Source organism: Lepidochelys olivacea (genome assembly GCF_965140295.1).
Source record: "Lepidochelys olivacea isolate rLepOli2 genome assembly, chromosome: 11".
Classification (NCBI taxonomy): Eukaryota; Metazoa; Chordata; order Testudines; family Cheloniidae; genus Lepidochelys; species Lepidochelys olivacea.
In genome coordinates, this window is record NC_140421.1 from 75,135,010 (window position 1) to 75,150,620 (window position 15,611).

General features: G+C 44.4%; 1 protein-coding gene across 4 annotated transcripts in view; it reads right to left on the reverse strand.

Moving 5' to 3' along the window:
- Positions 1 to 15,611, reverse strand: part of TRAF3IP1 (TRAF3 interacting protein 1) — a 93,317-nt gene that overhangs the window by 41,843 nt on the left and 35,863 nt on the right. For all 4 annotated transcript variants that reach the window (XM_084643334.1, XM_084643333.1, XM_084643332.1 and 1 more), the window contains one exon: positions 8,734 to 8,824. In XM_084643334.1, coding sequence (XP_084499460.1) covers positions 8,734 to 8,824 — 91 coding nt within the window. The remainder of the gene's footprint in view (positions 1 to 8,733; positions 8,825 to 15,611) is intronic.

A 15,611-nucleotide genomic window follows, 5' to 3' on the forward strand; every position in this document is an offset into this window, starting at 1 on the left:
TCGTTCCCCTCTATTCGACATTGGTGAGGCCTCATCTGGAGTACTGTGTCCAGTTTTGGGCCCCACACTTCATGAAGGATGTGGATAAACTGGAGAGAGTCCAGCGAAGGGCAACAAAAATGATTAGGGGTCTGGAACACATGACTTATGAGGAGAGGCTGAGGGAACTGGGATTGTTTAGCCTGCAGAAGAGAAGAATGAGGGGGGATTTGATAGCTGCTTTCAACTACCTGAAAGGGGGTTCCAAAGAGGATGGCTCTAGACTGTTCTCAATGGTAGCAGATGACAGAACGAGGAGTAATGGTCTCAAGTTGCAGTGGGGAAGGTTTAGATTGGATATTAGGAAAAACTTTTTCACTAAGAGGGTGGTGAAACACTGGAATGCGTTACCTAGGGAGGTGGTAGAATCTCCTTCCTTAGAGGTTTTTAAGGTCAGGCTTGACAAAGCCCTGGCTGGGATGATTTAACTGGGAATTGGTCCTGCTTTGAGCAGGGGGTTGGACTAGATGACCTTCAGGGGTCCCTTCCAACCCTGATATTCTATGATTCTATGAACAAGGAGTCCGGTGGCACCTTAAAGACTAAGATTTATTTGGGCATATGTTTAGCTTGACTTTGAACTGCAGCAGCTGCTTCAAATTCAGCATTAACAACAGAAATCTTAATGTAAAAGAGAAAGTTTGGTTTTGGCTCCAACTATAAGGAAAGAGTTACTAACTTATTTCACAATAAGTTTTTCTTCAGGATGTGTTCCGCATGTCCATTCCATTCTTGGTGTGTATGTGCCCCAAGCACAGCTGTCAGAAATTTTCCCCTCAGTGGTACATCAGGACAGCTCAAGGGCCCTCTGCTGCTGCATGCCACTGCATGTCACTGCATGTAGGTATAAAGGGCAGACCTGCCCTGATCCTTCTCAGTTCCTTCTTGCCAGAAAAATTCCGATGGAGAGGAGTAGAAGGATGGGTCATGGAATGGACATATGCAACACATCTTGAAGAACAATAGTTATGGAACAGGTAAGTAACCGTTTTTCCTTCTTCCAGTGACTGCACAAGTGCATTCCAGTTTTGGTGGCATCAAAGCCCATCTGAACAACTGAAGGACAAGCTTCGTCTCTTGATTGCTGAGTGATGGCATAATGGGAAATACACATGTGCAATGAAGACCAAGATGCTGCCTACAAATGTCTAGGACAGCCAGGAAAGTCGCAGAAGCCTCTTGCAATCTTGTCAAATTGCTGCCGCTTTGCTTGGGGGATAACATTAGCCAAACTGTAGCACAAGAGAATATGCAAGGCTATCCAAGACGTTATTCTATAAGAAGAAACTGGGAGCCCCTTCATTCTCTCTGAGATCACCACAAAGAGCTGGGAATACAGACAGAACTGTTTAGAACTGTCAAGGGAGAATGCTAATGCTCTTCATCTTTATTCAGGTGTGGTCTCGGGGAAAAAGATGAAGGTAGGTAAATCGCTTGGTTGATACGGAAGCTAGATAATGCGGTTGAGAGAAACTTTGGGTGAAAATGAAGGTACATTTTGTCTTTAAAGAAAACAGTATAAGGAGGGCCAGACAGGCAGGGCCTGCAGCTCACCTGATCTCCTACCTAGCAGAAGTCACGGCCACCAAAAAATGTTACCTTCATTGAAATCAATGAGGGCCAAATCGCACCTGGAGCTGCAGCTAGCAAGAGATGTCAAGAGTAACAAGAAGGGTTTCTTCAGGTATATTGGCAACAAGAAGAAAGCCAAGGAAAGTGTGGGCCCCTTACTGAATGAGGGAGGGAACCCAGTGACAGAAGATGTGGAAAAAGCTAATGTACTCAATGCTTTTTTTGCCTGTCTTCACTAACAAGGTCAGCTCCCAGACTGCTGCGCTGGGCATCACAACATGGGGAGTAGATGGCCAGCCCTCTGTGAAGAAAGAGGTGGTTAGGGACTATTTAGAAAAGCTGGATGTACACAAGTTCATGGGGCTGGACGAGTTGCATCCGAGAGTGCTAAAGGAATTGGCGGCTGTGATTGCAGAGCCATTAGCCATTATCTTTGAAAACTCATGGCGAATGGGGGAAGTCCCAGATGACTGGAAAAAGGCTAATGTAGTGCCAATCTTTAAAAAAGGGAAGAAGAAGGATCCTGGGAACTACAGGCCAGTCAGCCTCACCTCAGTCCCCGGAAAAATCATGGAGCAGGTCCTCAAAGAATCAATCCTGAAGCACTTACATGAGAGGAAAGTGATCAGGAACAGTCAGCATGGATTCCCCAAGGGAAGGTCATGCCTGACTAATCTAATCACCTTCTATGATGAGATTACTGGTTCTGTGGATGAAGGGAAAGCAGTGGATGTATTGTTTCTTGACTTTAGCAAAGCTTTTGACACGGACTCCCACAGTATTCTTGTCAGCAAGTTAAGGAAGTATGGGCTGGATGAATGCACTATAAGGTGGGTAGAAAGTTGGCTAGATTGTCGGGCTCAACGGGTAGTGATCAATGGCTCCATGTCTAGTTGGCAGCCAGTGTCAAGTGGAGTGCCCCAGGGGTCGGTCCTCGGGCCAGTTTTGTTCAATATCTTCATAAATGATCTGGAGGATGGTGTGGATTGCACTCTCAGCAAATTTGCGGATGATACTAAACTAGGAGGAGTGGTAGATACGCTGGGGGGCAGGGAGAGGATACAGAGGGACCTAGACAAATTGGAGGATTGGGCCAAAAGAAATCTGATGAGGTTCAATAAGGATAAGTGCAGGGTCCTGCACTTAGGACGGAAGAACCCAATGCACAGCTACAGACTAGGGACCGAATGGTTAGGCAGCAGTTCTGCGGAAAAGAACCTAGGGGTGACAGTGGACGAGAAGCTGGATATGAGTCAGCAGTGTACCCTTGTTGCCAAGAAGGCCAATGGCATTTTGGGATGTATAAGTAGGGGCATAGCCAGCAGATCAAGGGACGTGATCGTTCCCCTCTATTTGACATTGGTGAGGCCTCATCTGGAGTACTGTGTCCAGTTTTGGACCCCGCACTACAAGAAGGATGTGGATAAATTGGAGAGAGTCCAGCGAAGGGCAACAAAAATGATTAGGGGTCTGGAACACAGGACTTATGAGGAGAGGCTGAGGGAACTGGGATTGTTTAGTCTGCAGAAGAGAAGAATGAGGGGGGATTTGATAGCTGCTTTCAACTACCTGAAAGGGGGTACCAAAGAGGATGGCTCTAGACTGTTCTCAATGGTAGCAGATGACCGAACAAGGAGTAATGGTCTCAAGTTGCAGTGGGGGAGGTTTAGATTGGATATTAGGAAAAATTTTTTCACTAGGAGGGTGGTGAAACACTGGAATGCGTTACCTAGGGAGGTGGTAGAATCTCCTTCCTTAGAAGTTTTTAAGGTCAGGCTTGACAAAGCCCTGACTGGGATGATTTAATTGGGGATTGGTCCTGCTTTGAGCAGGGGGTTGGACTAGATGACATCCTGAGGTCCCTTCCAACCCTGATATTCTACGATTCTATGAAATATGCAGTAAAGAGCAGGTAGCTAGAGGCTCAAAAGGACAATTTCAAGTTCAGATCCCATTAGGGAACAGGATCTTGTTCCTGAGGATACATCTTTCCAAGTCTTTCAAACATCTTCTTGACATTCTATTAGAAAAGACAGCAGTTATCCACCTGAAGGTGGAAGGCCAAGATAGTCCCATCAAGGTCTACTTAGCAACTAACAAAACAAACCTTGCTGTTTCAGAGACTGGTTTGGCATCCTCGATTCCACCACCAAAATGGTTGCTTAGCAACCCCAGGATGCTTAGATGGACCAGGAAATTCTGAAGCAGCAGCAAGAGCCAGTTTGCGCCTATAACTCCTATTCATTTTCCTCCATATAGCTTGACAAGGTGCAGAAGTGGGGTAGCTGTGGGACAGCTGAGGACAAAAGTGCTTCCTAGACTTCAGAGTCATCTTAGAGTCCTTTAAGCTGTGAAGTTTATCATCAGTCTGAGATGAAAAGAGGGATGACCTTCAAATAGCAGGTCCTACAGAATCTGCTCAACCTTCTGGGGCAACTCCAAAGACTGTAGACATGAGCACCTGCGTATGGTGATGGCAGAGGCAATGGTCCTAGCAGCTGAATCAGCCATGTCCAAACCAGCCTGAAGTGATGTTCTTGACATTCACTTCCCTTCATCTATCAGTGAAAGAAACTCCTGCTTAGAATCCTCAGCCAACTTGTTTCAGGATCCCGACAAGGGAAGTCAGGGCCTAGGGTCAGAGCAGGGACAAACCTGAGGCTAGGAGTTGCAGAGGAGTTTGGAGTAAGGGCCAGGCCAGGGTTGATAACAAGGGTCAGCGTCTGAATCAGGAGGCAAAGTCCATATCAAGCCAAGGTTAAACGAGGAATTCAAGACCAAGGAGCAGGAATGGTCATGGCAGCTTCAGAAGATCCACGCTGTTGCCTGGACACTTCCTGGAACTCCTCTGGGATTTATATCGGGCAGAGAGCCAATCGGGAGATATGGGGCTGCCATCTGTAAAACCTTTGAGGCGGAACTTCCCATGGTCTGTGTCCACGGTGGGTCACGGGAAGCAGAGTGCAAGTTGATTGCAGCTGCCGCTGGGTGCCAGCCTGGAGATGTCAGCTGCCTGGTAGCTCTACAGGCCCAGGTTCTAGATCCATGAGGCCTTACAACTTGTCCTTAAATTTTAGAATGGCGTCCCAGATATTAGAGTTATATCGCCCTAATAAAGCCTCCTGGTTAGTGAGTCTAAGCTGTAACCCTGCCATAGAATAATTTCTTCTACCAAACAACTCAAGCTTTTTAGCACTCCTTGATTTAGGGGTAGATGTCAGTTGCCCCGGAGCTCCCTCTCATCATCAGCTGAGACTAGTGACCCCAGAGGGGGATGGGAATAAAAGTGCTCAAAACCTCGGAGGGTTCATAATATTTATGCTCCACTCATTTAGATGTGGGAAGGAGTGAGGAGGAAGTTTGCCAGAGAGAGACTTGATAGGTTCTAAAATTTCCTCATTAAATTGGCAGTGCCACCGAGATGGAGCGGCAGAGGCCAGAATATCAATGAGACAGGGAAAAGATTCCCTGACCTCCTCTACCTGAATGTCCAAGGCCACCCTTTTTAAGAGCTGCTGGTGGACCCTCTAGTCATCAGAAGGGGGCAAAGGCAACCCTAAGGAAACTGCCTCACCTGGTGAGGAGAAAGATGAATCCAGCACAAGCTGGGGCTGTGCGTCCCTGTTCATTGTCCTGCCAAACGTTCATGGACACCTTCTTCCTGCTCTGTATTGGACCCAATAATGGGCTTGACGAGCTGACTCATCATGTTTAGCTGAGGAAACTGAACTTTGGGAGGGTGATCTGGAAACAGGGGGAGCCCCCATGGGTTCCAGAAGGGCAACTGAAAGGGCACTGGACCCCAAAGTCTTGCAGGTCACATGTCCATGTCAGCACCACTCACAGGATCTAGCAAGTGTACCCTGGGTGGTAAGGTTTAGGAGGGGGGAACAGCAAGACACACACTGCAGCTGGGAAACATAAGAGCAAAGGTCCGAGTCAGCAGAAGAGTCACCTTCTCCTGACCAAGGAGGGGCGAATCCAGTCACTGCCAGGGACTGGTGCCAAGAGTCCAGGGAAGAGTGAAGGATAAGAGCTCCAAGACTTCACTTCAGTACCGGGCAAATTGGTTGAAACCATCATAAAGAACAAAATTGTCAGACACATAGATGAACAAAATTTGTAGGGAAATAGTTAACATGGCTTTTGTAAAGAGAAATCATCCCTCACCAATCTACCAGAATTCTTTGAGGGGGTCAACAAGCATGCGGACAAAGGAGATCCAGTGGATATAGTGTATTTAGATTTTCGGAAAGCCTTTAACAAGGTCCCTCACCAAAGGCTCTTAAGCAAAATTAGCAGTCATGGGATAAGAGGGAAGGTTCTCTCATGAATTGGTAACTGGTTAAAAGATAGGAAACGAAGGGTAGGAATAAATGGTCAGTTTTCAGAATGGAGAGAGGTAAATAGTGGTGTCCCCCAGGGATCTGTACTGGACTCAGTCCTATTTAACATATTCATAAATGATCTGGAAAAAGGGGTAAACAGTGAGGTGGCAAAATTTGCAGATGATACAAAACTACTCAAGATAGTGAAGTCCTAGGCAGACTGTGAAGAGCAACAAAAGGATCTCACAAAACTGGGTGACTGGGCGACAAAATGGAAGATGAAATTTAATGTTGATAAATGCAAAGTAATGCACACTGGAAAACATAATCCTAACTATACATATACAACGATGGGGTCTAAATTAGCTGTTACCACTCAAGAAAGATCTTGGAGTCATTGTGGATAGTTCTCTGAAATCATCCACTCAACGTGCAGCGGCAGTCAAAAAAAGCAAACAGAACGTTGGGAATCATCAAGAATGCATCCGATGAAGTGAGCTGTAGTTCACGAAAGCTTATGCTCAAATAAATTGGTTAGTCTCTAAGGTGCCACAAGTACTCCTTTTCTTTTTATCAAGAAAGGGATAGATAATAAGACAGAAAATATCATATTGCCTCTATATAAATCCATGGTATGCCCACACCTTGAATACAGCGTGCAGATGTGGTCACCACATCTCAAAAAAAGATATTGGAATTGGGAAAGGTTCAGAAAAGAGCAACAAAAATGATTAGGGGTATAGAATGGCTTCTGTATGAGGAGAGATTAATAAAACTGGGACTTTTCAGCTTGGGAAAGAGGCGACTAAGGGGGGATATGATAGAGGTCTATAAAATCATGAGTGGTATAGAGAAAGTAAATAAGGAAGTGTTATTTACTCCTTCTCATAACTCAAGAACTAGGGGTCACCAAATGAAATTAATAAGCAGCAGGTTTAAAACAAACACAAGGAAGTATTTTTTCATGCAATGCACTGTCAAACCTCTGGAATTCCTTGCCAGAGGGTGTTGTGAAGGCCAATACTATAACGGGGTTCAAAAGGGAGCTAGATAGGTCCACCAATAGCTATTAGTCAGTATGGGCAGGAATGGTATCCCTAGCCTCTGTTTGCCAGATGCTGGGATTCGGTGACAGGACATGGATCACTTGATGATAACCTGTCTCTTCATTCCCTTTGGAGCACTTGCCATTGGCCACTGTCAGAGGACAGGATACTGGGCTTGATGGACCTTTGGTCTGACCTAGTATGGCCGTTCTTCTGTTCTAAGACACAGGAGATTGACTCAGTGCTGGGAACTGCACTGAGGAGCTGGCACCAAGTGGTCAATCGATACCATATAAGCGATCTGCACCGCTGCCCTGATAAGCTCAGCAAGTCCATTGCAGCTTAAAACATCTCTGGAGTAGATGTACTGGGATAGTCTTTGACTGATGTGCAATAGGCGTAGACAGTGTTGGAACTGATGAAGATGCTTCTTCAGGCCCCAGACTCGACAGTCCCTGCCCCAGCACCAGAGTCAACGGTGCTGATATAGCTGATGATGAGTGGAGGAGTGCTTCAGTTTTGATTGCACTCTACTCTACACTGTCCCCTTTCTTGGCTGACTTAGCGACTGGGGATCTGCATCTCCCAGCAGCGTCCTTGGAAGCCTTCTGCTTCTTCCTGGGCACAGGCAAGGGAGAGCAGTGCCAGAACTCAGTCAGTATCGGAGCCTCACTTCTTCAGATGCTGAAATGCTCAGTACCATCTCCAATCGAGACGGCTCTGAAGATAGTCTCAGAACAGTCTCTATCAAAAGAAACTCCAGTCTGGTCTCTAGATCTTTCTTGGTTCTAGACTTGAAGTCCTTGCAAATCTGGTACCAATCCTTATATGAAACTCACTCAAGCATTTCAAACAACCAAAGTGAGGGTCACCCACAGGCAAAGGCTTCAGTCATGCCAGGCAAGGCTTGAAGCCCAGTGACTGAAGCATTCCTAAGTACTTAACAGATCCCCAACCTTGGGGAACCGAGAAAGAACTAACAGACGCTAAACTAACTCAACAAACACCAACTATCCCTAATAACTGTACAAACATGTAACTATATACAAGAAAAAACATGCTGAGAGCTCTTGCTAATGCAAGACCAACAGATTCGAACCATCATCATGAGAAGTAAGAAGAAACTGAGGCGAGAGAGGTTTCAAGGGCAGCTTGGCCCTATCTGCATTCAGTGGCATGTGGTAGCAGAGGGCACTCAAGCTGCCCCAATGGGTAGCACTGAGGAAAAAATTTCCGACAACTATGCCTAGAGGGTGCACCCACCAAGAGCGGAACACACATGTGCAATCACTCAAAGAACCACCTTTGCTGTCTTGCCTGGACATATAGAGGAAATGTAAATTTGGATTTGGAAAGACTGAAAAAAATAAGGCAATTGAAAAGGAGAGTTCTGTACCTCAGTAGTATCGAACTTGGGAAATGCATTAATGTAATGTACATCTCATTATTTCATTCTCAATCTGTGCACTGTAATTGAAAATAGTACCATTTACATCAAAGCATGCTATAAACTAACACAGTAACATTGAATTCAACAAAAATTACAAACTGGAAATAACTGTTCATTAAGACAATGAAGTCAACCATAGCTAGGAGTACTGGGTTGAATCATCTGATACATCTTCTTAATGCAGACTATCATTAGCAGCAATTTCTTGCCAGAAGTGTCCTTATCTGCTCTCAAGTCAATTGCCTTCTTCAGACCTGTTACAGTTAGGTTAGAAAGGAACAGAGAGATAGGAACGGACCTTTGGTTGACGTGAGGTGGAAGATCATTAGATACTTCGCCATTCTCGGACACCATTGGCTTCTCAGAGGCACGGTTTCCAGCTTCTCCTTCTATTAAAAGGAAACACCACCACAGCTTAGTCATAATTACAAGTTTGAAATGTAAATCTAAGATTTTGTACTGCATTATTTTACATTTTATCAAAGCTCATCAGTGTGCCAGTTAACTAAATCCACTACAAAAGAAACACTGAGTTTATTTTTTAAAATTTATTTGTAACCAAAACCTTTTAAGCCTGAAATATTTAAAACTATTTAAATATTGAACTTACAGTTCAAATGGATATTGAGAAATAATACTATACTCCAGTATGGTTCGAGTCTGGGGCGTGAAGAAGCACCTTCATCAGTTCCAACACTGTCTATACGCTAACTCTTCACATTCGTTCACAGTACTGTGACCTTTTCCATTTGGAAAAAGATGGCTACTTACCTGTAGCATAATTGTTGTTCTTTGAGATGTGGGTGCAGACATGTATTCCACTCAGGTGTGCACACGCCCAGACACCAAGGCGAAGAACTTTGCCTAGTAATACATGCAAGGGCGGAGCTAGTGCCCTTTCCCTCGTAGGTTCTACCATGGCTATATAAGGGCAGCACCACCCCAACCCTCCCTCTGTTCCTTTACACCAAAACTGAGGCTGGAAACTCTGATGCAGAGGGGATGAAAAGAAGGAAAGGTTACTCACCCTGTAACTGTAATTCTTCAAGTTGTGTCCCCCAATGGGGTGCTCCACTTCAGGTGCAGATGCACCTCTGAGCAGTTATTTTCATTAGCAGTCTGTTGGGCTATTGTGGAAGCATTCGTGATTAAAGTTCTGGTTCGTGGAAGAAAGGCAAAAGGGACCCCTTTGAAACACACTGCTGTGCTCTATCCATGATTGTAGTGAGTCCAGTAGCTCTAAGGATACTCAGAAAAGGGTGTCCAATGACTAGCAACTTGGGTGACGGACCAACCTCAGCCACAACTGATGAGGGCAAAGAGCCTCTCCTGCTGTGCCTTCGAAATACACGAGGCCATATGGCCCAGTAATCTCAGGCATACACAGACCATGGTTGAAGGATGGAATTGGAGAGCCAGACAAAGGTGCCAAATTGTCTGGAATTGTTCTTACCAGAGAAAGACCCTAGACTTTGTAAAGTCTAATAGGGCCCCAATTAATTCAATTTTTTGAGTTGAGTTGGGATTAGAATTTATTTTCCTTTGTTCAGGATCAGACCCAGCTAACCAAAAAGGTCCAAGTGAACTGGACATGAATGATGACCTGCTTCTTGGATGTGCCTTTCACCAGCCAATTGTCCAAGTACAGAGAGACATGAACCCCTCTCCTTCTGAGAAAGGCTGCCGCCACCATCACAGTCACCCAATCTGGTAAAGACCCACAGGACTGAAGATAGACCAAAGGGGAGAACTGTGTACCGGCAGTGTTGGCCAGTAACAAGAAATCTCAGAATCTTTGTGTGGCCTGGGAAGATTCCTCATTTGAAAATAAGCATATTGGAGAAAGACATCAGCAAACCAGACATTATGATTCAGTGCAGAAAGAACAGTAGTCAGGGTAATCACAGAGATCAAGGATAGGTCTCTCTCCTTCCTTGGACTTAGGGATCAGGAAGTACTGGGAGTAGAATCCTTTTCCATGAACATAAGGAGGAAGCTCCTCTATGACCCCCATAGCACACAGGGTTTGCACCTGCTGAGTAAACAATGATAGGAAAGAGACTGGATATGAACTGAATAGCATAATCCGATCACATAGTGCTAAGGACCTACCTGTCTGTAATTATAGCCACCCAAGTACTACAGAAGCGGGACAACCTGTCCCGGAACAGAAAGGACAGGAAAGTGATGTTCCAAGCTGGAGTCCTGCTCTTGAGACTCAAGTCAAATAGGCTGTCAAGTCCACGAGACAAGAAGATGGGCCATGTGGCTAGAATTAGACCCAGAAAGTCTTCTCTGCAATTTGTGCCCCTTTCTGGAGAAATCCTGCTACCTCATAGAGTAGAGGACTGATGGAAATATCGCTGAGGGGGATATTGCTGCTGTTGTCGATGGCTACCAAAGCCATGTCTCCTTGGGGCCTGCACATAAATCCTCAAGGAGCACGGGGGGTTTGGAGGTCTTTAAAGGAATGCAATGTCTCGTCATTTCTCTCAGTAATGATGAGGTGACTAAAAACAGCAAGTCCTCTATGCTCTGCTAGATTTCACAAGCTATGACAGGGTTTTGCAACCATATAAGATCCTTCTCATTGTAAAGACTGAAGCCACTAGCCTGGATGAAGCATCCACTATATATCCAGAGCTGACTGTAATGATGTCTTCGTCACTAAACGGCCTTCTGCAACAAAAGCCTTGAACTCCTCCCTGAAGGATTCTGGTAACTTATCCACAAATTTGGACATGGGGTCCCAGTTCACAAGGTCATTTTTATACAATAGCACATGCTGGTTGGCAATACACATCTGCATGGGGGACCTGATGAAAAGAGATCCCTCTTCCTTCTGACGAGGAAACTGTGCTCAGCTGAGAAGATCCAGCCTGTACTAGTTCAGGCCCCTCAGTACCTCTGACGGGCCTGATGCTCCAGAGTGGTCCCCAGTGCAGAGGCAGAGCTCAGGGCCTGCTTGAGAAGATGCCGCTTTAATCTTAAGTCTCAAGCCACCTGTGTCCTTTTTTTTTAAAAAGCTTACAGATGGAGCACCTTTCTCTAATATGCCCTTCCCCCAGACATCATAAACGTCAAGTGTGGGGGACGTTATTGGGGTAGCTACCCTACACAAAGGACAAACTTTAAACCCTGGTAAGGGCATTCCACCAGGAGAAACTACCTAATTAATTACTATTACTACTACTAACTATTATGACTAACAGGTACTACTAACCAACTATAACTATTTTCCAAAGAAACAGAAAAAACTGTGAAGGTAAGTGCGGGGTTTAAAAAAAAAAATCTCACCGAAGACTCACTGCCTACAGCAAGCATCCGAGAAGGAACTGAGGCGGGTGAGGGCAGTGCTGCCCTTATATAGCCACGGGAGGGGCTATGAGGGAAAAGGGTGCAAGCTCTGTCCCTACAGGTACTGCTAGGCAAAATTCTCCAGCTTTGATGTGCTGGGCATGCTCACACAGTTGCAACCACATGAAGAACAAGGATTTCACTCTCTCCTCCAGTTCTTCGAAAGTAACATAGCAAATTTTTCCTCTTAACTTCAGATTTGTTCATTATACAAGGTACATATGAGAGAGGAGATGAAGTTCATAAAAAAAGATCATGTTCCATACATTAGGACATTTAAAATCTATTGCAATTACAAGCTTCTATTTCATTCCATTAAATATTTACATTTGCTCTTTCCCCTCTAACAGTGTTCATAGAATCATAGAATATCAGGGTTGGAAGGGACCTCAGGAGGTCACTTAGTCCAACCCCCTGCTCAAAGCAGGACCAATCCCCAACTAAATCATCCCAGCCAGGCCTTTGTCAAGCCTGACCTTATAAACCTCTAAGGAAGAAGATTCCACCACCTCCCTAGGTAACACATTCCAGTGTTTCTCCACCCTCCTAGTGAAAAAGTTTTTCCTAATTTCCAACCTAAACCACCCCCACTGCACCTTGAGACCATTACTCCTTGTTCTGTCCTCTGCTACCACTGAGAACAGTCTAGAGCCCTTCTCTTTGGAACCCCCTTTCAGGTAGTTGAAAGCAGCTATCAAATCCCCCCTCATTCTTCTCTTCCGCAGACTAAACAATCCCAGTTCCCTCAGCCTGTCCTCATAAGTCATGTGTTCCAGTCCCCTAATCATTTTTGTTGCCCTCCACTGGATGCTTTCCAGTTTTTCCACATCCTTCTTGTAGTGTGGGGCCCAAAACTGGACACAGTACTCCAGATGAGGCCTCACCAATGTCAAATAGAGGGGAAAGATCACGTCCCTCGATCTGCTGGCAATGCCCCTACTTATACATCTCAAAATGCTGTTAGCATTTCCAATTAGTTAGTGATTCCAATTCTTGTTTAGTTATAGTTACATGATTATGATCTCAGTACAGTTGATGCCACGTATTATAAAGATTACTCTAATAAAATACAACTAATCTCCCACCCCGACCCTTGAATGGAATACAAAACTAGCCTGGTCAAAGGGAATCTCAACATTTCCTCATGCTAAACCTATGGAGATTGTCTTCTGAATCTGTCTTTTTCAAGCTGAGTTTAAATAGACATAAGAATGGCCCTACTGGATCAGACCAAAGGTCCATCTAGACCAGTATCCTGTCTTCTGACAGTGACCAATGCCAGGTCCCCCAGAGGGAATGAGCAGAACAGGTAATCATCAAGTGATCCACTCCCAGCTACTGTCAAACAGAGGCTAGGGACTCGATCCCTGCCCATCCTGGCTAATAGCCATTGATGGACCTTTCCTCCATGAATTTATCTAGTTCTTTTTCTGTTCTCTCTGACAATAACTGTGCAGGTTAGCAGGATATAAACAGTTCCTCAGGCTTTGCAACAGTATTTCTGTGGATACTTTTTATAAGTAAACATAAAAATTAGAAAAAAACAATATTAGAGGCAGAAAGCATTCGATACCCTTACAACCAATCTTAAAATTTGTATAAACAGATATTCTATGACTTTTCCTATTTAGTATTGATGTGTTCAGATAGTGCTCTAAGAGAAGACTAACCCTCTATAAGAGGTTTGTCTTCTGCCCCCATAAACTTTAGTTCTGATACCTCCGAAGAATGGCTCCGTCCCAGTAAACCAGGCTTTGAGTCATCAAGGTATTTATGCATATGCCTAACTTTGAGCATGTGTGCCACCACTGCCCTCAATGGGGCTACTCGCATGTTTAAGTACTTTGCTGACTGGGATATCATTTGTTCACTTTTCTTAACTTTTTTATTTTTACCCTGAGCCCTGAACAATTCATTTATTACCAGTAAGACATCCCCTTTCTTTTTTCACTGGCAAATAGATAGTAAGGATTTTTTAAAGTTAATTTTAACTTAATGCAGCACCCAGGCATTTTGAATACATAGTCTACTGATTTACTTCGTTAGAGTAAAAGAATAGGCATGAACACATTTAATGTACAAAAATGCTACTTTAACATTAAAGTTGATAGTACAAACTAATGAATAAGGAAATTAGGAGTTAACAAGCCATATCACCCTTAAGCAAGAGAGGACAAATAGTTCAGTGACTTAATATCTAGGCTAAGAACAGGTTTTCTGATTCTCATTGCTGACTCTGACGGACTTTGTGTGGCCCTCGCAAATCATGTAAGCCTTCCTGTTTCTCAGTTTCCTCATATATAAAATAGGCATAATATTTCTCTATCCCACTCGAATGAAGAATACCACAGATTGCTTATAAAAGTAGGAAGTAATTTCTTAGTAAAGCACATGACAGTATGCATTAAGATCCACTGACTGAGAGACTGCACATATGCACAATACTAAGTTACTTAGAGACTACGGTGATGGAGCTTTAGAGAAGATTTAGGCAGCCTTAACTCAGAGTGCTTTGTTATGATTAGTGTGAAGGTCAGGCCTTTTTCTTTTTAATGACAGGTTTCAGAGTAGCAGCCGTGTTAGTCCGTATTCGCAAAAAGAAAAGGAGTACTTGTGGTACCTTAGAGACTAACAAATTTATTTGAGCATAAGCTTTCGTGAGCTACAGCTCACTTCATCGGATGCATTCAGTAGAAAATACAGGGGGGAGATTTATATACACAGAGAACAAGAAACAATGGGTTTCCATACTTAAGTGCTTACCAGCAGGAGAGCGGGGGGTGGGGGGGGAACCTTTTGTAGTGATAATCAAGGTGGGCCATTTCCAGCAGTTGACAAGAATGTGTGAGGAACAGTGGGGGGTGGAGGTGGGGGAAATAAACATGGGGAAATCGTTTTACTTTGTGTAATGACCCATCCACTCCCAGTCTCTATTCAAGCCTAAGTTAATTGTATCCAGTTTGCAAATTAATTCCAATTCAGCAGTCTCTCGTTGGAGTCTGTTTTTGAAGTTTTTTTGTTGTAATATTGCGACTTTTTAGGTCTGTAATCGAGTGACCAAAGAGATTGAAGTGTTCTCTGTCTGGTTTTTGAATGTTCTAATTCTTGACATCTGATCTGTGTCCATTTATTCTTTTACGTAGAGACTGTCCAGTTTGACCAATGTACATAGCAGAGGGGCATTGCTGGCACATATCACATTGGTAGATGTGCAGGTGAACAAGCCTCTGATAGTGTGGCTGATGTGATTAGGCCCTATGATGGTGTCCCCTGAATAGATATGTGAACACAGTTGGCAACGGGCTTTGTTGCAAGGATAGGTTCCTGGGCTAGTGGTTCTGTTGTGTGGTGTGTGTGGTTGCTGGTGAGTATTTGCTTCAGGTTGGGGGGCTGTCTGTAAGCAAGGACTGGCCTGTCTCCCAAGTTCTGTGACAGTGATGGGTCATCCTTCAGGATAGGTTGTAGATCCTTGATGATGTGTTGGAGATGTTTTAGTTGGGGGCTGAAGGCGATGGCTAGTGGCGTTCTGTTATTTTCTTTGTTGGGCCTGTCCTGTAGTAGGTGACTTCTGGGTACTCTTCTGGCTCTGTCCATCTGTTTCTTCACTTCCGCAGGTGGGTATTGTAGTTGTAAGAATGCTTGATAGAGATCTTGTAGGTGTTTGTCTCTGAGGGGTTGGAGCAAATGCGGTTGTATCGTAGAGCTTGGCTGTAGACAATGGATGGTGTGGTGTGGTCTGGATGAAAGCTGGAGGCATGTAGGTAAGTATAGCGGTCAGTACATTTCTGGTATAGGGTGTTTATGTGACCATCGCTTATT